At 47.5% G+C, this 21,682-nt stretch overlaps 1 protein-coding gene across 1 annotated transcript in view; it reads left to right on the forward strand.

Annotated features, from left to right (window-relative positions):
- The window catches only part of ZZEF1 (zinc finger ZZ-type and EF-hand domain containing 1), a 1,733,356-nt gene that overhangs the window by 584,771 nt on the left and 1,126,903 nt on the right, over positions 1 to 21,682 (forward strand). The window contains exon 23 of the mRNA XM_086954803.1: positions 4,442 to 4,523. Within this exon, the coding sequence (XP_086810929.1) occupies positions 4,442 to 4,523 (82 nt within the window). The remainder of the gene's footprint in view (positions 1 to 4,441; positions 4,524 to 21,682) is intronic.

Consider the following 21,682-nt stretch of genomic DNA (forward strand, 5'->3'; position numbering starts at 1 on the left):
TGCCAAAGTGAAAATAGTTATGATCTTTCTCAGAAAATGATTAGAATATTTAGATATTTGTTATTAGTTATTGAGAACCCTGGAATGTAGAAGGGCTTCTGTAGGTAAAGGAAGTTAAGTCTGATCCATGTAAATAGTAATGGCTGAATAATTGAGTGACTTCAACAAGGCTAAAGTCCACTAGTACTGTAAAGCAAGGCAGCAATGTCTTATGCAAGCTGTTCTGTCCCAAATTGATGTTTACACTCAAAATGAGTTCCTCTCATTGTGCATGTTCATAATGCTGACCTGGGATTCGATAAAACCGTGATTTCAAAAATATATTTACATTTTGCATCTGTAGTACATCAAAAAGTAAGTCAGCTGAAGAGATGTGGGGAAGGAGTTTCACAGTCGCAGGGTCTGCTGTGGATAAGATGCCTACTTCCAAGTACCTGCCTTAAAGGAACAGTTATTTCCTTGAGTTTGCAGTGAGAAACATGCACCACCAGCACGCTGCACTGCCATTTGTTCTCCTTCCTACCCCATGGGTATTTAGGAAGATCCTGCCTCTAATGGTAGCCTTTGTGAACCAATAGAGAGTCCTCTGCTATGCTTGCACAGACAACTATCCTCTGAGCACAGTTTGGTCTAGCTCAGAAACTCAATAGCATCTACAAACTTGGATTCTCAGTGAACTACCCTAAACCCTGCTTGGTTTCATCCTAGGGATGATTCTGGTCATCGTAAAGATCTTCTCTGCATCATGTATGGAATTGCCCGTTAGCTATGCAATGTGACACATCTTGACGAATGACGCCATGAAAGTCTGGAGGTTCAGGAGGCTTCTGGGACTCCAGTGTTTCTGCTGAGCCATGGCACTGTACACAATCTACATTGTATTCCATTGTGTTCCTTGTAACGCCATCTGGCTAAGCAACTTTGCTGCAAAATGGAGCGGTGCACATTGAAAAGATATCTCCATCATGGTCTTGTGGGGTAAATCAATTGGATCCATGCACATAAATGTGTAGGAGCTATAGCAGATGTGGTGCTCGCTCATTTGTATGTCCTCCAACGTGAGACTCCTTGACCACATTAAGTGTTCTGCTTAATTAAAGTTGAAGAGGTTTACTCATTCCCACCCAGCATCCTCCACCCAATTTCTAGACGTTTATGAATTTTTTAAATAGAACAAGAATGGCTGTGAAATTCTCGTCTTGCTTATGTTATCAAAGTCAGTCTTGTCAGGACTACCTTAGTCGAGGGTCTCCTGCTGAAAAACATAGAAGACCATTCAACAGTTGTGAAATGACCTTCCCCTTTTGGGGAAAATAACAGACCACCCTTAAGAAGTTGAAGTTGAAGTTAAGAGACTTGTAAAGCGCTCGATCACCGTGCGGTTTCTTGGCGCTAAGGACACAGACCCGAGTGAGAGGGGGTGGTCAGCTAGGGCGAGAAGGCTCGTGAAAAAAAGGAGAGTCTTAAGGGCTTTGCGAAAGTCAAGATAAGTGGGAGTGGACCTTAAGGCTTCCCACGTCTCAGTGCTTCCTGACTCCATCATTTGAGGTAAAAGATCAGGTGAAAGCACTACAAGTAACACTGAACATTATATGTCTAAAACCCCTACTGTCTTCGTTGACCAAACCAGCCACTTTATGAACTCTATATAAATGTTTTATGTTTTACCCCAAACCTTCAGGCATTGGGTATTGATCTTTATTTAATTTGCATCTCTTCCATCAGTCACCTTCCGATTTAGCTCCTTCACTCTTAATAATACCTAAAAGCCTCAGGTGTCTAGAACTTGCTTGATGGCCATTTTTTGAAGCTCACGAAAGCCTAGCTGCAGTTATGTGCCTGACATAGACTCTTTCAGTTGTCTCAAGTGGTGCTTTAATCTACAAAGAGCTAAAGTTCCCCAGCCCATCACCCTCTCAGTAATGCAGTACCTTGGTAGTGTCTTTCATTGTAATGTCCTCTCTCACTTAGCTACATATCATAAATTGCCTGTCTATAATCATGTTTGTGTGACGGTGTATTTGCTATTGGATCATAACAGACTGCTCTTTCTCGGTTGTGTGGCACCTGTCTTCTTTTGGTCCTCGGTTTCTAAGGCCTCTATCCTCTGTCCCCTGCTAGAACCATGTCTTGGATCTACAGTGTGATAACAGGTGTGCTCCTTCTGCCTGTTCATTTTCTTTGATGTGATGTGACCATGGCACCAACACTCCTATACATGCACACGGTTTTATTCTTCTTTTGCTCCAAATACAGTCGTGGGTACGTAGATAAGGGAACACTTAATTGGTAGAATAGTATACTCAACCCAGGGCATTTAGATTATCAGCTCTTGTGGAGCTTAGGAATCAGGTAGGAATCTTGGACTGTAACCAGCTACACCTCTGGTTAGCCCTCTTTGGTACTTGGGACTGGCTTCGCCGTTGATGTGTGAAGAGTATTTTGACTTGCTCATCAGTGCCAGGGACTGTTGCCTCCTTTTCTGTGTCCGTCTGTCCCTTATCAAGGCTGCATCATCTTGTGGGTTTGTGTAACGGCGGAACTAAGAATGGGCAGGAGACGTGTCTTGGTTATGCCTGGTTTTATTTTCTCCAGCAAGGTATCAGTACAAGTCTTTCGCGCCGCTCCTCTTCGTGGGGATCGACTGCATTCCTGTCGGGTTTTCCAGAGTACTCCCTCCTCCCTTCTCCGGACGGGGCTCCTCCTTCTGCTGGGCTCCGGAGGCTCCGTTATGTCCGCGCTCGCCCGGCACCAAAAGGAAACAGAAGAGAGGCGCATATCAGTATACAAGCGGAGTATGTAGCAACACTCAGGGTAGGGGAAGTGAGGGAATCACCCAGTGCAAGTACCAGTAAGTCGTGAGTGAGGGGGGGGTTTTAGGGCAGGAATCCCAAGCTGTTAAGGGAGTCTACTTTATCTAGGTCAGGCGTCTGCCTTTCTTTCTCCACCACCCCAGGAAGCGATTACGCACCTCTGCTAGCCGTACCCCTCCTGGTGTACGGCTGGGCGGCTCGTGGTGTTGGCCTCCGGGCTTTTCCTTTTCGTCCGGTCCACTCTCTTCTCTTCCTCCCGACGGCTCCTCGGTCCCAGCTGGTTCTCGGGATGACGGTTCTGTTCTCGGTTCCCTGTTCTCCGGTCCCTCCGTCTCCGCTACGCTCTCCTTGCTGATCCACCGTACTCCGCTGCTCCACTCCTCCTCGCTGCTTCCCGCCACTCCGCTCTGCTTCTCACTGTCCGCTCCTATGGTGTAGTAACACACCTGGGGGTTATCGACACCGCCCTTTATCAGAGTCCAGGGCTCCTCCTCCTCCATCGGGCCATCGGTCCAGTTAAAGGGCCCACACTCTTCCTCTTCATCGCAGCTGTATTTCTCCTTTCCGGACCATACTGGGGGTTGCGGGGGCTGTGGAGATAAGAGGAGGGTTACAAATGGTCAGTTCGCGCCCTGCATCGGGGCGCTGCGGAGGGCCCTGGTTACAGTTTGGCACAGAGATCTTGCTGTTTTGCGCTTCTGCCATGTTGCCTTGCATTTAAGTATTTGAGAAGTAATGGGGCCAGCACTAAAGGCAGGTGTGCAGCAATCAATTAACTTGGCATGCACGATTTATACATTGGTTGGTTTGCATGCTACATTTCTAGTATGAAGTCTAGTGATCAACCATGCACTACAGGGTTTGACTAATTAAAAACTTGTTGGGTTGGTATCTTGCTTCATTGTATGCTTTTGCTCTTGATTTCCGGCCATGTAAACTTTGTCAGATTTGACTTAAGGATTTGGTATGTTCTAATCTAGAGCAACATTTTTATTTGTTGTGTCCAGCTTGATTGGTATTAAGTGGGGAAAAGCAAGATGGAACAGTATATTTGTAGTGCTTTTATGTGTCTTCTACTCCTATGATGAATAATTTTTTGTGGTTTTAATTACTAATTACTTAACAATTACATAGATTTTAACCAAAGCATTGCTCTCACAAATCACATAATGTAATTGTATTATAACATTAATAAACTAGACAAAAGGAAAAACAGTTTAATTTATTTGAACGCTTCATTGCAAATCAGGATTATTAATCAAGGGGTACTTCAAATTAAGGGCTCTAATTGCACTTTGAGCTAATTTTTGATATTGTATACACTCTCAGTGCTATACATTATTTTGGATTTTTGGTCCTGTCGTCACTCTGTACACCAAAATCCAAAAACAGTCCGTTGGCATTCAGTGTACTATAATTAAATGAACGTTACAGCTACAAAGTCCATAACATTGCTCATGTTGAGTTGAGCTTTAGATCATTTCATTGGCAACGATAGCAGCATATATTGAATTAGCACAGTAAAGATCAAATTGAATTCAACTAGGCTTTAAAGAGTTTTAAGATTTCCCATACATGTTTAATTGATTTGCAACTTAGTATAAGTAATCAAATTGTCTTCCTTACAGATATGACTATCTGGAGTTTACTGATGCTCGAGATGTAAAAGTTCGCTATGACACAAAAGTTGGTACTGAAAAATGGCCGAAGGTGGGTTTATGTTTTATTTTTTTTAACATCTGTTAGTATGTTTCTGTGCCTGTTTTAGGTCAGTTGTAAGATCTTGGTAACCACAAATAACCACTGTGATGATCTTGGTTGCTAGTTACGGATAGCAGTGTCATCTAAAACTAGAATTAATTTTGAAGTCAAGAGTTTGTGAGTAGAAGTTGAAAGAAGACCAGGGGTCATAAGTACAGTGTCATTCACTCAAATCACATGAAATACAGCATATTGAAGTGGATAAAAGTCTGTTGTGGTGCAATATCTTGTGTTTACCCTAGGAACAAACAAGGACCATCAGAGCTGTTAAACACTATGCCAAAGGTTAAAAACATAAATGCACTAGGTGGCTCATGCCTCCCAATTTTTCTTTTTTTTTGTTTAAATGTTTTTATTAGTTACAGCGAAATCATGTGCATAAGCAGGACAGTACTTTATAACTTACACAGGTTTCCAGAGCTGGACAGTTAGCAAACAAAATTTGTACATTACATATAATCTGCACTTTCTGTACGTTTATGCATTTCAAATTCCACCATTGGGGACACCACAGGATCCCCTCAACATTTATTGCAGTTCGACCATTTCCAGTCCCATTTTTTTGGGCACCCCCTTGCTATGAAGACTTCCGTTTCCTCCAGCATGCACCTATCAAGCTCTTTCGCCCGCATGTGGACGCTTGGTGTGTTTGCTCTCCCCCACCCTCTCACTATCTCCCGTTAAACCAGCGTGTGTCTTAGCGTCGTAAACTGTTTTTCCACTTCCGTCGGGTCAATTGCCTCACAGATATTTAACAAACCCAGTCGTGGCGTCAGGACAATCTCCTTATGTAAGGCCTTGTGCATGTGCTCTGAGGCCCCCTCTCACAGGACCCTCAACCATGGGCAGCTCCACAAAGTGTGGTAAAATGTGGCCTGTTGGCCACATCCCCTCAGACAGAGATCATCAGATATAGAACCTATTTTCATAAGAGTCTGCCCCGTCCTGTATGTGCGGTGCAGAGTCCTGAGTTGGCTCAACCTAAATTTTAGTGTGGGGCTGCCTCCTAAGGGGTCACCAGGCCCCGCTGCCATTCCTCGTCACTAATCCATCCCAAATCGTCCTGCCACCTCTTCCTGAGTCTCGTAAAAGCATCCAGAAGGTTATTGCATAATGTCTTAAATTGAGAGAAATTGCTTTCGAATTCAAAGGCCCGTCCAACAGTCTGTCTTCAAGCGGTGAATAGTCTGGTATGTCTGTAAAAGAAGAAAAGGCCGCCTTAAGGGCATGGCGAATTTGCAGATATCTATACGTTTCTCCCCGAGCCAGGTGATATTGGTTCTGGAGTTCCTCAAATGTGAGTATATCCCCCTTTTTGACAAAATCTTTTACTGCCGAGATACATATAAGGTCCCACTTGTCAAACCCGGGCTGGTAGCATAAAACACCCAATTTCTGCTTATACCAGAGTGGAGCAACCTTTGTAAGGATGCCAGCCCATCCCAAGCGAGCATGCACTATACGCCAGATCTCTAACGTGTGTAGGGTGGGCCAAAAAAATCGCCCCTTGTTTTTCTTATCACTAACATACAGGGCCCCCAAAAAGCCAGATCGGTCAGTTTGGTATTGGTCAAGAGCGTTCGCGGGGTCCTCCGGAGGACGGTATATCCATCGGTCAACGGTCACCAACTACGCTGCCCAATAGTAAAGTTGCAGGTCGATGAGCACAATGCCTCCATCATACCAACTCTTCGTCAGCTTCTACAATGCCAACCTTGCGGCCTTCTCATCCCACAACAGCGTTTGGACCTCTTCCTCCACCGCTTTGAAATATGAATCCGGAACTCTGTACGGGCAGTTTTGAAGGATGTATAAGAAGCAAGGAATGGCCAGCATCTTAAAGAGCGCCGCCCGGCCAATCAGCGAGAGCGGGAGGGACCGCCAATGTTTCACGTCCGCTCGCAGCCTACCTAGCAGAGGAGCCAAATTGGAGCTGTAGAACAGATTGGGATCTGACGTGACATAAACCCCCAAGTATCGAAACCCTTCCTCCGCCAACACTATGGAGCAGCCTGTCGCAAGCCTGGGAACCTGTCCCCTCAACATAAACAATACAGAATTATGCCAGTTGATCGCAACCCGGCGTATTTGCCGAAATTTGTAAAGATGTCGAGCACCACAGATATGGATTTGTAAGGGGAAGCCAGGTATAGCAGGATATCATCCGCATAAAGAGATATGTGATAATACTTCCTCCGCCCACCTCATCCCTCGTACCATGACATCTCAGCGTATCAATGCCAGAAGGGGTTCCAATAGAAGGGCGACTATCAATGGGGACAGAGGGCATCCCTGTCTGGTACCACATTGCAATCTAAATGTCCTAGATGAATAACCATTGATCCGCACTTGACCCAAAATATCTGTGTATAGTAACCAAACCCATGCTATAAACTTGGGACCTAGACCCACCTTCTCTAAAACTTTAAACATGTTCGGCCATTCTAAGGAATCAAAGGCCATAGAGGCATCAAGAGACAACAACGTGGCATCCTCCTCAATGTACTGTCTACGGACCATCACATTATGTAGGCGCCTTAGATTAAGGGCTGGATTTCTTCCAGCAAGAACCCAGACTGATCTGAGTAGACTAATGTTGTGATAACCTCCCTCAGTCGGTTGGCGAGGACTTTCGCTAAGACTTTTGCCTCAATGTTAATCAACGAAATTGGCCTATAAGAGCCACCAATGTCCGCTGGTTTACCTGGCTTTTGAATCACCACTATTGTAGCTAACCTCTGATCCTCTGGTAGCCGTCCCACCTCCTCATACAGGGCCTTCAAATGTGCGATCATTCGAGAGGCAGTAGCTTTTAGGAATTCAACCGGGATGCCATTGGGTCTCATTACCTTCCCCGATTTAATCTGCCCTGTAGCTTTACCAATTTCCTCATCCAAGTGATCTCCATCCAGGGTCTCCCTATCCGCCTCTGAGAGGGTTCGAACGTCACTATCCCGGAGGAGCTGGCGTGAGTTCTCAGCTGTGTAGAGCGTTGAGGGGGAATATACCTGTTCTAGGTGGGCAGCAAATTCCTCCACTATTTCCCGTGGATGTGTCACGGAGCCCCCCCTCCCGACGTTGTCAACGTATGTACCCATCTGGATCCCTGTTCTCGCTGCTCTAGCCAAGCCAGTGTCCTGCCTGCCCTGTCTCCCATCTCATATATTCCATGCTGAGTGTGTCTGTACTTAGCCAACATGTGTTCTCTGGTCTTAATCCGATACTCATCCTGCTTCAACTGAAGCCTATGAACGATATCAGGCGAGGGATTCTGTGCATGTTCCCGCTCTAGGTCAAGCAAGTCCGTTTCCGCCTGCACCAAAAGCTCGCGTTTCTTAGCAATGTATCCCATCTTCAAAGATAAGGCCTCCCCTTTCAGAACTACCTTGTATGCTTCCCATATTGTCTGAGTGGATGTGACCGAACCCTTATTTTCGGCATAGTAATTCTCTGTTTGTTTACGAAGTTACTCTCTATTGTCCGGTACGTGTAGGGGCCATGGGTTAAGAATGATGGTGGTGCGTGCCTGTCTCTCCCAGTGTGTGTACTCCACCCAGACCGGGGAGGGGTCAGATGTACCCCTCAGTAGAACCTGGTAGTTGACAAAATTCCCTACCGCTGACAGGTGTGTGAGGAAGTAATCAATATGTGACCAGCTTTGGTGCATATTAGAGAAAAAGGTGAAGACCTTATCCGTAGGCTGGAGCACCCGACCCACATCCATCAATCCCATCTCCTCCGTAAAGTCGACCATTAAGGTATTGGATTTCGCCTTTGACCTCGGTGGTTGGCGGTCAACTGTGTCATATAGCATCATATTATAATCTCCTCCAATAATCAATGTGCCTTCCTGTAGTCCCGTCAGCTTCCCACCTAGGTCCTCCAAAGCTAGTTTACCCAGAGCAGCCAGCAGATAGACTGAAATTATATTGAGGTCCCTACCATCCTACTGGGCCTCCACTCCTACGAACCTCCCTGCCGAATCCACCCATACCTTATGAACAATGAGGGGCACGGACCTCTTTACCAGAATTGCTGTCCCCCTTGACCCAGAAGTGTAATCAGCATGGACCAAGAGTTTATACCCTCATCTAGTGAGGGCACTAGTCTTCTGCCCCACCATTTGTGTCTCCTGTAGCAGTACCACATCAGGAGAGTGCCTTTTCAAATACTGTTGCACTATCCCTCTCTTAATCTTGTCCCCCATCCCATTGACATTCCACGTCATTACAGAAAGTGCCCTATCTCTATCCCCCCATCCCAAGTCACAAAAGGAGCAACAATTGAACAGATCAGTGAGGTCGGCGAGTGAATTGTAAACATCCTGTCTAGTGTTGTACGTCCCAGCTGCACATTTAAAGATTGAACCTTCAAACCCCCAAATCCCAACCCCCCCTGCCTCCCTGCCCGTGAATATAAAACTACCCACTCCCAACTCTCTCTCCCCCTGAAATGCCGTAACTGCACAGGATGATCTAGCCCCCCTTCCCGCATGTACACATCACAATTAACTCTTAATTTAGCCATCTACTTGTGAATATTGTCCACTCCCATTCAGGTCACAGCTATAAACCCATTAGTCTGCTTTATTGCAAGAAGTCCTCTTTTTAGGAAGTCCAGCCATGATGGGTAGTTCCACCCCTCCCCCGTTCCCCCTACTTGCGCTTCCAATCGGATGCCCGCCGGAGTCACGCCAGAGTCCAGCCCGTCTGCGCCCGTCCGCGCTGAGGACGCGCTGGGCGGCTGGACTCTGGACTCAGCCGAAGCCATTGCACCCCCCTCCCCCCCCCCCCCTAGATACTCCCTCCAGGAGTTGCTTCGCCTGAAACCTCGAAGATCAGGGTGTTCGCACTCCTATGAGCCTGACTAACTCCTTTTTCCTTTACGATGTGGCTGTCACCACACGCGTAGGCCTTCTATTTCTGTCCCCCGTCACCTCTCCCCTGGCCACCCCGACGTTATCAGCCCTGGGACAGTGGGAGTAGAAGGCATGTTGATCAATGCCCGCTCCCTTGTCAAAAACAAGATAATGTTCAGGGAGATGGTCCTAGACAGAATGCCTGCCCTAGTGTTCGTCACTGAAACATGGGCTAAAGACTCATCTGGTCCTGACCTAACCGAAGCGGTCCCGGAAGGGTACTGCCTGGCTAGACTGGACAGACAGGGACGAGTGGGAGGGGGCATAGCGATCCTTTACAGAGACCATCTGCAATGCCACACTGTGCCTATACCCGACTTCCCGGATTGCTTCCAAGCTCTTTATTTCACAATAAGGGAAGCGCAATGTCCCTTCTTTAATGGAATCCTTCTATATCGACCTCCTGGCTCGAGGACCGATTTTACGCACAACTTCCTCCAGTCCCTGGAACCCTACTTTGGTCGAGAAAATTTCTCCATTCTAGGTGATTTCAATTACCACTTAGAACAACATGATTTATCTGATACATCATGTCTTATTGAGGCTTTGGCGTCCTGTGGACTCACGCAGCGAGTTAGCGGGGCCACACATCGTGCAGGCCACACACTAGATGGTATTTTCTCCAATGACCTTCGTTTAACCATCAAGGATCCGGTGCATCTATCTTGGTCCGATCATCTTACGATTCCATTCCTCTTGGAATACCACAGGATGGATGGTAGTAAAAAAGGGATTCACATAATGGAAACTGCCAGAAATTTTAGGAATATCAGCAGTGACTCCTTTGCGCCTTGGGCTGCCAGCCTTTCTATTTCTGGCTCGGACTGCGTACAGACCGCGGTCAGCCGTTTCGAACAGGTCACTACTAGGGCCTTGAATGAACTGGCCCCAGTACAGACCCGCCGCCGAGCAAGAAAGAGACCATCTGCCCCATGGCTCTCTGATTCCCTCAGACTCCTCAGGCAAGAAGTGAGGAGGAAGGAGAGGCTCTGGCACTCTAGTTGGGACCTTAAGAACAAGGAAGCCCATAAACTCCTGGTCAAGAAATACAAAGCTGAGATTGTACAGGCCAAACAAGATCACTTTGTGGCCTTGACAACTTCGCTCTCCTCGCCGAAGGAACTTTTTAAAATCGTTGATTCCTTAGTCAACCTACAAGCCCCTGACCCTGTTGTACCATCGCAAGATCTATGTGATAGGATTGCCTCCTTCTTTCACACCAAAATACAGGACATCCACCTGGCTCTCGAGGAGCAAAGAGCATATACCAGTGTGCCTCCTGCCCGGGTTTTGATGAATATGACCACCATTGACATCTCCCCATCATGCACTTTGGACACCTTTCCCCCGCTGTCTTTGCAGGATCTGGAGATCTTGCTTAATAAGACCAAATCTGGTTCCCCCCTGGATACCTGCCCACTGAAAGTCATCAAGCAGTGCAGGGAGACCTTCTTACCTCCTCTGCTAGAAATAATGAATCTAGCAATGAGAGACGGTATCTTCCCCTCGGAGTGGATGAGCGCAGTAGTGAAACCCCTGCTAAAGAAGGCCTCCCTTGATCCAGAGGTCCTAAAAAACTTCCGTCCAATCTCGCTGCTCCCAGCTCCAGCGAAGATGCTAGAGTCACATCTTAACAAGCATCTCGATGCCTTTGTGGAAAGCTCGGGTTGCTTGGACTCCTCCCAGCACGGATTCAGGAGGGAACATAGCACCGAGTCGACCCTCACCATCGTGCTTGATAAGACCCGCACGACAGTAGATGGGGGCCAGACCACCCTCCTGGTCCTACTAGATCTAACTGCTGCCTTCAATACGCTCTCCCCCTCAGTACTCACTTCTCGCCTGAGGGATGTGGGGGTGAAGGACGCAGCTCTAGATCTATTGACCTCCTTCCTTGATGGGCGGGAACAAAGAGTCAAGCTGGGGAAGTTCCTATCTCCATCCCGACCAGTGCTGTGTGGGGTCCCACAAGGGTCGGCCCTTAGTCCGACCCTATTCAACATCTACGTGACCCCACTAGCCAGACTAATAAGAACTTTCGGGATGGAGGTAGTATCCTACGCAGATGACACCCAAATACTCGTCTCTCTCCCCCATTCAGATGTACAAACTGCCTCCAAGTTTAGATCTTGTATGGAGGCGGTTGGTCATTGGATGATCCAGAATTCACTCAAACTGAATGGGGAGAAGACTGAGGTTATGGTGTTTGGAGGGAAAGAGAACATCTGGTCAGCCAGCTGGTGGCCTGACTCGCTAGGAGAGTGCCCTTCCCCCACAACATCTGCTAAGAATCTTGGGGTGATGATAGACCCTGCCCTGGATATGGGCAGGCAGGTGAGTAGAACCATCTCCACCTGTTGGAGCTTAATTCACACCCTACGAAGGATCAGGAAATACCTTTCTTTACAGTCCAGAAAGCAGAAAGCAAATAGCTGTCGCACTCATCGGCTCACGTCTGGACTACTGTAATGCGCTGTATGCGGGGCTAAATAGGAGCCTCCTGCAGCGCTTACAGGTAGTTCAGAACGCCACAGCCAGATTTGTTCTGGATGTTCCCAGACGCTCCACGGCCACGTTGGCCAGGAAAACGCTGCACTGGCTACCGGTAGAACATCGAGTACGGTTCAAAGTCCTATGCATGACCTATAGAGCCATTGCAAAAAACAGCGTTTTGGGAGTTGGTTCCATCATCTCCCATTACATCCCCGGAAGGAACTTGCGTTCCTCCGGGAAATCGCTCCTGACAGTTCCCCGCATACGAAGAGCCAAATGGGGTGGAAGGGCCTTCTCCACCCTAGCCCCCAAATGGTGGAACGATCTTCCTCTGGATCTTAGGTCTCTACCCTCCCTACAGAAATTCCGTAGTGCCCTTAAAACTCGCCTCTTTCTGCAAGCCTATATGTAAGGATTTATGTTTCGATTTTCTGATTATATTGTTAGGCGCCTTGATACCTGCGGGTTATTGTTCTGCGCGTTATAAATTTTTATCAAATCAATCGGGCATGAGCTCTCCCTCTAAGCAGCTCTGGCCGGTCAGTCCTTAGCCTGCGGCTGGCCCTCTTCCTCTATCAATCCGTTGTGCACCTTTTCCTTCCGGGGCCTTCTTTTTGACCAGGTCTGTCCGCTCTGTCTCGTCTCCGGCTTCCCACTGTGCTCCAGCCTCCCATCCATTCCCATACTGCCTCTAGAGAGTCAAAAAACCACGACTTGCCGTCCGACCCCACTCTCAGCCTCGCCGGAAAGCTGCGACGTTGGGCCTGAACCTTGGCCGTGAAATCCGCGAAGAAGGCCACCTCATTGTTATCTATCTTCAGGGGGGGATTGGAGCGTGCAGTCTGCCGGTAGTTGAACACCCTAGCAATAAGGGGCCTCAGAGGTGCTCCTGGTTTTGGTCTACCCCTGGTACCCTATGGGCCCTTTCAATAGAAAAATAGCTGGACAGAGTCTTAGGTTTTAGATGCTTCATAATAAGATCTTCCACATAGAGGTCCGCTGCCGGCACCTCTGTTCTCTCCGGAACCCCGGAATCTCCGGAATAACGGATGTTATTACGGCAGGCTCCACCTTCGTAATCATCGAGTTGTTGCGACATCCTCTCCTGCTTCTTCTGCATTTCAAGCATTTGCGTCTGAAGTTCCGATGTATCCGTCTGTAGGGCACTAGTGACTATCTTGAGCTCTTTGACCTTTTCGTCCATCTTCCGAAAATCCGCTCTAATAAGTGAGATCTCAACAGTGACTGAGTCTACCTAGGCTCGCATCCCATTGATGGCCGCCATGACATCATGTAGAGTAAGCTCCGGGCCTTGTTTTGTGCGCCTCCCCCGCCCCCACTGTCCTTTTCCGATTGCGGCGAAACCCCTCTTTCTCCCGTCTTGGACCATGCAAATTTAGCGAGCTGCTTTTAAGCGTCGGACTTAGGACCTCTCCCTCCCGCCGCCATGTCTCCGCTGTAGCAAACGGCCTACTAGGTGTAGGCCCAGGGCAACCCCGCACTTATAACTGCAGAGCATCCGCAGGAATGACCAAGTTTGTGCTTGTTACTTCTGGAGCCGTCACCTCCGTACCTCAACCACCAGGTGCTGGTTATGCAGGCTGGAGACCTCCACTTGCGGCAATGCTCGTCAATCTGGCTTAATCCTATGCCCCACCTCCCTGTGTGAGGTTTCACCGCCCCCAATTCAGGCCGCTCAAATTCATCAGTCTCCTGGGGGGCCAAAGATCTCAGCCCCTCTCTCCAACAACAGAATCTGGGCAGTTGAACGCCCCTGTGGCTCCAAACCCCAGCTACCGCAGCACCAGTCCAGCCGCAATTTATGCAGGTGGGTAATTTGTCCCGGCACTACCCCACCTGTCCAGAGCAGCGATACACACTGCGCCCCTTCCTTGCCACCAGTGAAATTAGCTGCACCAGCACATACCAGGGTCATGGAACCATCAGGGCCAACCTCCAGCAGTTTAAGACGTCTCACACAGCCCTCAGTTGCTGCCACCTCAGAGGTACATGCCTTCAATGCGGGCCCTAGTGCTACCCCCACTAAACGATGTCAGCCCGGTCCTCCGCAAAGCCCCTGCTGTCGGATTTCCGCGGCGTGCCCTCAGCGTTAACAGGCCCCTCCAGTCACAGCCACAGTCTCATATCAAGTCGCCCCAGCTTCCGCTTCAATGCCTTCTTCCGCACACCTCCTTGCCCACCAGGCTGTAGGTGCGGCCGGCCTGTCAAACGGCACGGTCCCAAATGACTTCAGCCCTTAGCTCACCTCCGTGCCTTCACACTCCATAGGGCCTCCGGGCACTGCTCCTCACTTTATTGCCTGCAGGCCGCAACAGCCAGTGCCTCCGCCTCAGTACTTGTCTTGTGTCCCGCTCGCGGAAGGGCTGCAAGCCGGAGCCTCAATTTTGCACCTGGCTGCCCGGGCAGCATCCGCTAGGCCTCTCCAGGCTCCTCTCTCCGCGCGTCTCTAAAGCCAAAAGAAGTCAGGCCGCTGATTCGGGTCCCACTTCCGACCCGACACTTGTCTGGTGCCGTGTTATGGGGCCTCCGCACTGTTATCTCCCGGTCCGGGAGTCCGCAACAGCTCGTCCCATCACCTAGGCCCCGAAGCCGGGGCCTCTGGTAGCCTCGTCTCCTGCCGGAGCGTTCTGCCGCCTTACTCCTCGCCGGGCGGAACCCCACCAAGTCGCTACCTCGGGCACTCCTCTTCCACTCCTGGTAGCAAAAACACCTTGCAGCCGGCCTCGGAGCCCTCCGGGTACGATCCCCGTAACGTCTTGGGCCTCTCATCACTCCACTTTCTCCCGGGGAGCCGCCATTAGCAGCAAGGCCAGTATGTGGAAGGGACGATAACAAGCCTCTTTACCTCCGCCAGCAGGACAAGTTTCCCCAGGGGGGCCGGGAATGCGATACATTCACTGCTGTGCCATTTTCTTTCGTGGATTGCACAGGATGGGGCCAGGATAGATGTCGGGAAGGTAGGAGCTCGGTTAGGCTGCAACCATTCTCGACCCCTACTAGCCACGCCCCCCCCTCTCCTTCCAGTCTTTCTTGAATTCTCATCAGCCTTTGAAGCGTTGAACAATGAATGACTCATGAAAAATTTCAAAGAAGAAATCAGCCTATGGAGCACCTGCTGCGCTTGATTCTCTAATTTCCTGGAACATCATACTGAATGCATTGTCTCAGGTTCTTAGTGACGTTCCATCCTCGATTTGTCTTCACCATTGAAAACTAGGGTCCTGATTTATAATTTGGCCGACAAGAGTTTACTCCTTCGGGATAGTGGAGGACAATACCTCCGCCATACAGAGGGACCTCCGTCTGCCAAATTGAGAGCGGTCTGCTGGTCCTGCAGGCAGCTCTGTACATTGACAGAAGCAGCATTATGGCAGTTTCTCCTACTTTATTAAAACGTTGAAAGATGGTATCATCAGCCATGACAGCAAGCAGTTAAAGTATTTGACGATTTTTTTTTATTATAAACAATCTCCCAAAGTGGTAGTTTTGGAAACACACTTAAGGAAACACACACGGAACATCACTGTCCTTGCCTATCTTGAAGGATCTGATGAGGCATTCTGGCAACATTTTTGAGAATCCTGTTGGAGCACGCATCCTGACACCTAGAGTGGACAACAAATATGAACCTCCACCATCTGACCCAGTTTTTATTAAGACCCAGTTGCCTTTGGATTCTTTAGTGGTCTCTAATACCGGTAAAAGAGCAAATTCACAAACCTCAGGGGAGGCATCACCTCCAGATAAAGAATCAAAACGTATTGATGCCTCAGGGAAGATAGTAGGTGCTCAATCAGCCAGCCATTGGTGTATAGCCAATACAAATTGTCTAGGTATAATAGGGCACACTGGGACGGGATGGAAAAATTATTACAATATCTCCCGGAAAAACACAAAAAAGTGGCAGGAAATAGTGCAGGAAGGGAAACCTGTTTCCAATTCCTCTATCAGATGTGTGTTAGATGCTGCAGATACTGCAGCTAGAGGAATCAACACTAGCATTCATACTTGTGAGACATGCATGGCTCAGAATTTCTGGTTTCAAACCAGAAGTTCAACAAACTAAGGAATGCTTCTTAGGGCCTCAAATCGACCAATCGCTTGAAAAAATGAAAAAGGATACAGAAGTGGCAAAATCTATTGTAGCACTTCAGTCTTCTTCTATTAGAGGTTCCTTGCATCGCTCCTTTTACAGAGGAGGCTCAAAACTAATACAACAGATGTGACTGCATCTTCATACAAAACACAGATACAATCATCACCCTCCAGAGGATTCTATAAGGGTGAATATAGGGAAAACAATTTTAAAGGGAGAGGTAGGGGTACACCAACATGCACCTCTCCATCAACTAACAAGCAGTGACTTGCTATCACTTCCCTGCAATCATTCATCACCTGTTAGGAGAAGATTACAACAAGTTCTTTCCATTTGGTAATCAATAACATTAGACAAATGGGTGTTGCACATTATCCAACATGATTATTGCCTGGGGCTCACAAGCCATCCTCCCAATATTCCATCTCGTATTCACAGATTTTCTTTAGAACACCAACATCTGCTTAAACAAGAAGTACAAGCTCTTATAACAAAAGAAGCTATAGAACCTGTTCCAATACAACAACAAGGATCAGGGGTATATTAATTATACTTCCTAATTCCCAAAAAGGATGATTCATTAAGACGAATCCTTGATCTTAGGCCAATAACCTATAAATCTTATCAGAACACTTTTATATGTTCACGCTGCAACAGGTACTTCCGCTTTTACAGCAAGCCCACTTTATGTCAACACTAGACTTAAAGTACGCGTAATTTCATATTCCCATTCACCCAGCACGTCACAAATACCTCAGATTTGTTATAGGAAACAACCATTATCTCAAAGTACTTCCATTTGGAGTAACAACTGCACCTAGAGTGTTCACCAAATTCCTTGCAGTAAAAGCAGCACATCTACGAAGACAGCAAATCCATGTCTTCCCATACTGTGAAGAGGTGGACGGAGCCCCACCTCATTCCACGAACGCCGATCTGGGTGTGAGCGCTGGACGGCAGAGGTTAAACATTGTACCTCCCTCATCCCCGCAGGAAGAAGGAGGTGGCCTGGGAGAAGACAGCGAATGGGCCGCCCGTGACGACATAGAACAGGCTGGACAATTAGCCATAAGGAGGACGACGTGGGAGGAAGAGGCGTCTTGGAGGCAGGACCAGGAAGACGCCGAGCCCAGCAAGGAAGCAGCGGATCGGAGCATGAAGGAGAGATTGCCAGAAGACCGGAGGATCATGGGGTCGGCAGCGGAGGACAGCGGGGAGGACGTGGAGAGCGGGACCGAAGACATGTGGACACCCCTGGAAGTTGCTGAAAAGCAGCCGCAACTCAGGAGAGTTGCGGCAGACGCAGTGAGTGGAGTGGAGTGGAGTGGAGCTGAGGGGTAGGGAAAAGGGGGGTTTGCTGTAATGGAATCAGAACACCCTTGCCTCTAACAAAAACCCTCACTACTGGTAACACCCCCAAGAGAGTGAGATCGGGGGTTTGTTTGTTTATTTTTATTATATATTTAACGTCCTGCTGAAAGGAAATGTTCTTCCTGTACTGTCGCCCATTAACAGTGGCATAACCAAGTTCACGGCTCCTGGGCGAAAGAGGCCTTTCAGTCCCCACACCTCTTCCACATCTCTTTTTTTTCCTTCTTTCCCTCATTTCACTGGCCTGTGCTTTATGGTTTAACTATTGGGTTGAATAGGGGAGGAGATGTCCACTGACCCACATCGATTTAGGTTGAAACAGAATACCCCTGGCATCCTGTCATAGACCCACAGTTATGGTCTAAGAGTAAGCTTTATAGTTTTTTTCCTTTTCTTATTAAGCCAACACTTGGGTGTGGTGACGGTTAACCTCATAAGAGATAGACCAGTCCACTTACCGCTCTTCTTTTCTTTTGGAGACTCCAGGGAGACGCCATCTGAGTCTGGGTATGACAAGAACTCCAGGAGAGGAAGAGAAGCCTGAAGCAGCAGCAAGTAGCTTCAACAGGAACATCCTCATCATCCCGGATCAAACTACCACCATTACGTCTGGCCTCTTTACATCCACCGATACAAAAGTGGGTTAGACCGCATACCCAGCTTAACATGGAAAGAGCGGTTGAAATAGCCAGTGCCTTTAGTAGGGCTCAAGAGTTGCAAAGAGGTAAAGAAGAAACTCATTGAAAATCGTCTGGAGGTACCTCCACAAAAGTCAACTGAACTTCTAAGAGCAGGAACCGATGGAAGTAGGACTTACTCAAACTCTCTATTGTACTAAACAAGGGCAAACACTCCCCTACCATAAAACTGTAAGGGTAAACAGAAAGGATAGAACCGTCCTAGTTGACACAGAGTGTTTACACAGTGTTATGAGACCCCAAAGTGTGCCTGGGGGTAATTCTCAACCTATGGGTATGGTGAACATTCAATGTGTCCACGGAAATAGTAGGCAATACCCAACCACTGAGATACAGGTACAGCACAAACCCTCAATTTAACCCATTCCTCTACGCTTAGGACTTATCTCTAAGCTGCCAGAGCCTTTTATTCAGGGAGGGACTATCCATATATGGGACAGTTACTGAATGATGAAACACAGCAATGGAGAAAAACTGCCCCGTTCTCTCAAGAGCAGGACCTTAGGTTTCCCCCAGGAAAAGTAAAAATCAAAAGCGAAAAGAAAAAAGGCATGTGGCACTATGACCAAGTGTCTACATAGCGCAAAGGGAAGACCCAACACTAAGGGAAGCTTGGAAAAAAGCCACAGAAGTAGAAGATCCTAAACAAGTAGGTCCCCAATTCTTTATAAGGCGGGGCTTGATATATCGAAAAGGGAGGGAAGAACCAAAATCCTCAGTTGCTAGTACCTCAAAAGTATTGGGGAAAAGTGTTGTTTCTAGTACATAGTCATCTGTTGGGTGATCACTTCGGAAGTGAAAAAAACGAGAAAGACATTCTAGAAAAGTTTTAGTGGCCAGGAATCTATCAACAGGTTCTCCAGTTTTGTAAAGAATGTTCCATATGCCAGAAGAATAGCTGAAGCTTTCCCCCTAGAACTCCCCTTCGACCCCTGCCCATAATAGAGGAACCCTTCACCAGGGTGGGGATGGACATCATAGGCCCCTTTCTTCCCTCCCGTAGCGGATGCAGATATGTGCTGGTCTTAGTGGATTTTGCCACTCGATTTCCCGAGGCAGTAGCTTTAAGACATCCCAATGCTTTACAAAAAGCCAAAGCTATGGTTTCTATTTTTTCCCGAATAGGGTTTACCCGGGAAATCATAACTGATCAGGTCACACCTATTATTTCCAAGCTGATGAAACAGGTATGTCAACAGTTAAACATTAAACAACTGAGAACATCCGCTTACCATCCTCAGACTGACGGGTTAGTGGAGAGATATAATGTGACACTTAAAACCAACTTAAAGAAACTCGTTGACCTCGAAACTAGAAAATGGGAGGATATGCTAGCCCTCTTCGCCATCCGGTGCAAACAACAGAGGAGTACGGGGTATTCACCATTTGAGTTGTAGTATGGGAGACAACCCCGTACCCTGCTTGACATTGCAAAAGAAGAATGGGAAGAGGAACACAGAGGTAAACCTCTGCCCGAGTATGTCATTAGTCTAAAAACCCACTTACAACAAATACGTAGCATTGTTAAATCCCACTTAGAACAGGCCCAGATCTCACAGAAGACACAGTACATAAATGTACCAAAACCTGTACCTTTGAAGTAGGTATTTTGTCTTATTAATGCTATCTACCTCAGACCATAAAATGTTAGGTCAGTGGCAAGGCCCTTTCAAGATAATAGAGAAAGTGACACCAGTAACCTACAGTTTGGAATTAAATCCAAATAAACCCTTACACACCCAGATTTATCACATAAATCTATATAAAAAATGGGAAGTACGCATCCCAACTTTGGTGAGTTTGACTGAACAATCCTTTGTACCTCCAAAGCAAAGACCCCGAACTTCCGGTCAGTCAGAGAAGCGAGCTGTGTGCACATCTACTACCCTTACAGGAAGTGTTTTCCCTATTGCCAGGTAAAACAGACGTAATGGAACATGAGATCCATACCATTTCAGGAAAGAAAGTGAAATTACGGCCCTATCGTATCCCAGAAGCAAGGAGAAACACAGTGAGAGAGGAAGTACAACAAATGCTCCGGATGGGGATAATGGAACCCTCCACCAGTGAGTGGAACTCATCTATTGTTTTAGTGCCGAAACCAGATGGGTCTATCAGGTTCTGCATAGACTGCAGAGAAGTGAAGAACATTACCCAGTTTTATTCATACCCTTTACAGAGAGTCAACGAGATGATGGAGCGAATAGGAAAAGCTCGCTACATAAGCACTCTCGACCTCCGCAAAGGGTATTGGCAAGTCCCCTTGAATAAACGAGATAGAGAGATGACCGCTTTCTCCACTCCCGATGGGCTATTCAATTTTACGGTCCTTTCTTTTGGGCTACATGGAGCACCCACCACTTTTCAAAGAGTAAGGAACACTTTTCTAACACCCTGTGCTGCATTTTCGGCAGTATACGTAGACTACATAGTTATTCATAGTGAGACCTGAGAGCAACACCTTCAAAACCTAACAGCAGTGATTCAAGCCCTGAAAAGGAGAGGGTTAACCATTAATCTGTCCAAGAGTAAATTAGCAGCGAAATCCGTAAAATATCTTGGGTATTTATTAGGAGAAGGACTGATAAAGCCCCAAGAGGAAAAAGTGGCAGCCATCACCAACATTCCATTTCCCCGAACGAAAAAAGATTTGAGAGCTTTCTTAGGTGTTCTTGGTTATTACCGACACTTCATCCCTGACTTCTCCCAGATAGCTAATCCTGTAACGAACCTCCTGAAGAAAGATGCTAAAACCGAAAAAGAGTTGAAATATCCTTCCTCTGAGGCACTACACGCCTTCCACCAATTGAAATAGTTCGTAACTTCAAAACCTGTCCTTCTCAGTCCAGATTACACAAGCCCTTTATATTGCAAACTGACTCTTCCAAGCATGGGCTAGGGGCTGAACTGGCTCAAACCGATTCACAAAGGCAGGAAAGACAAGTACTGTATTTCGGCAGAAAACTGTTTCCCCGAGAGAAAAGGTATACAGTCATAGAAAAAGAAGCCCTAGCCATAAAGTGGGCCATAGAAACACTTCGGTATTATCTAGAAGGTCGGGAGTTTGTTTTATTTACAGACCATGCCCCACTGGAATGGGTGGCTGAAAATAAGGGACATCACAATAGATTCCTAAGCTGGTTCTTGACCTTTCAACCCTATCGATTTCATACTTTGCACCGAAAAAGGAAAGGAGCAAACCAACGCAGACTTTCTTTCTAGATATCCCCTTAACTCATTTCTTGTGGGCAAGAAAGTTAGGGATGGGGGATGTGAGGGGGTGAAGGAAGCCTCACCTCATTCCACGAACGCCGATCTGGGTGTGAGCGCGGGACGGCAGAGGTTAAACATCGTACCTCCCTCATCCCCGCAGGAAGAAGGAGGTGGCCAGGGAGAAGACAGTGAATGGGCCACCCATGACGACATAGAAGAGGCACAGTAATGGTCTAGGAGCAGACTTTATAGTTTTTTTTCCTTTTATTATTAATCCAACACTTGGGTGTAGTGACGG

This window comes from Lissotriton vulgaris, chromosome 2_1 (assembly GCF_964263255.1).
Source record: "Lissotriton vulgaris chromosome 2_1, aLisVul1.2, whole genome shotgun sequence".
Lineage (NCBI taxonomy): Eukaryota > Metazoa > Chordata > Amphibia > Caudata > Salamandridae > Lissotriton > Lissotriton vulgaris.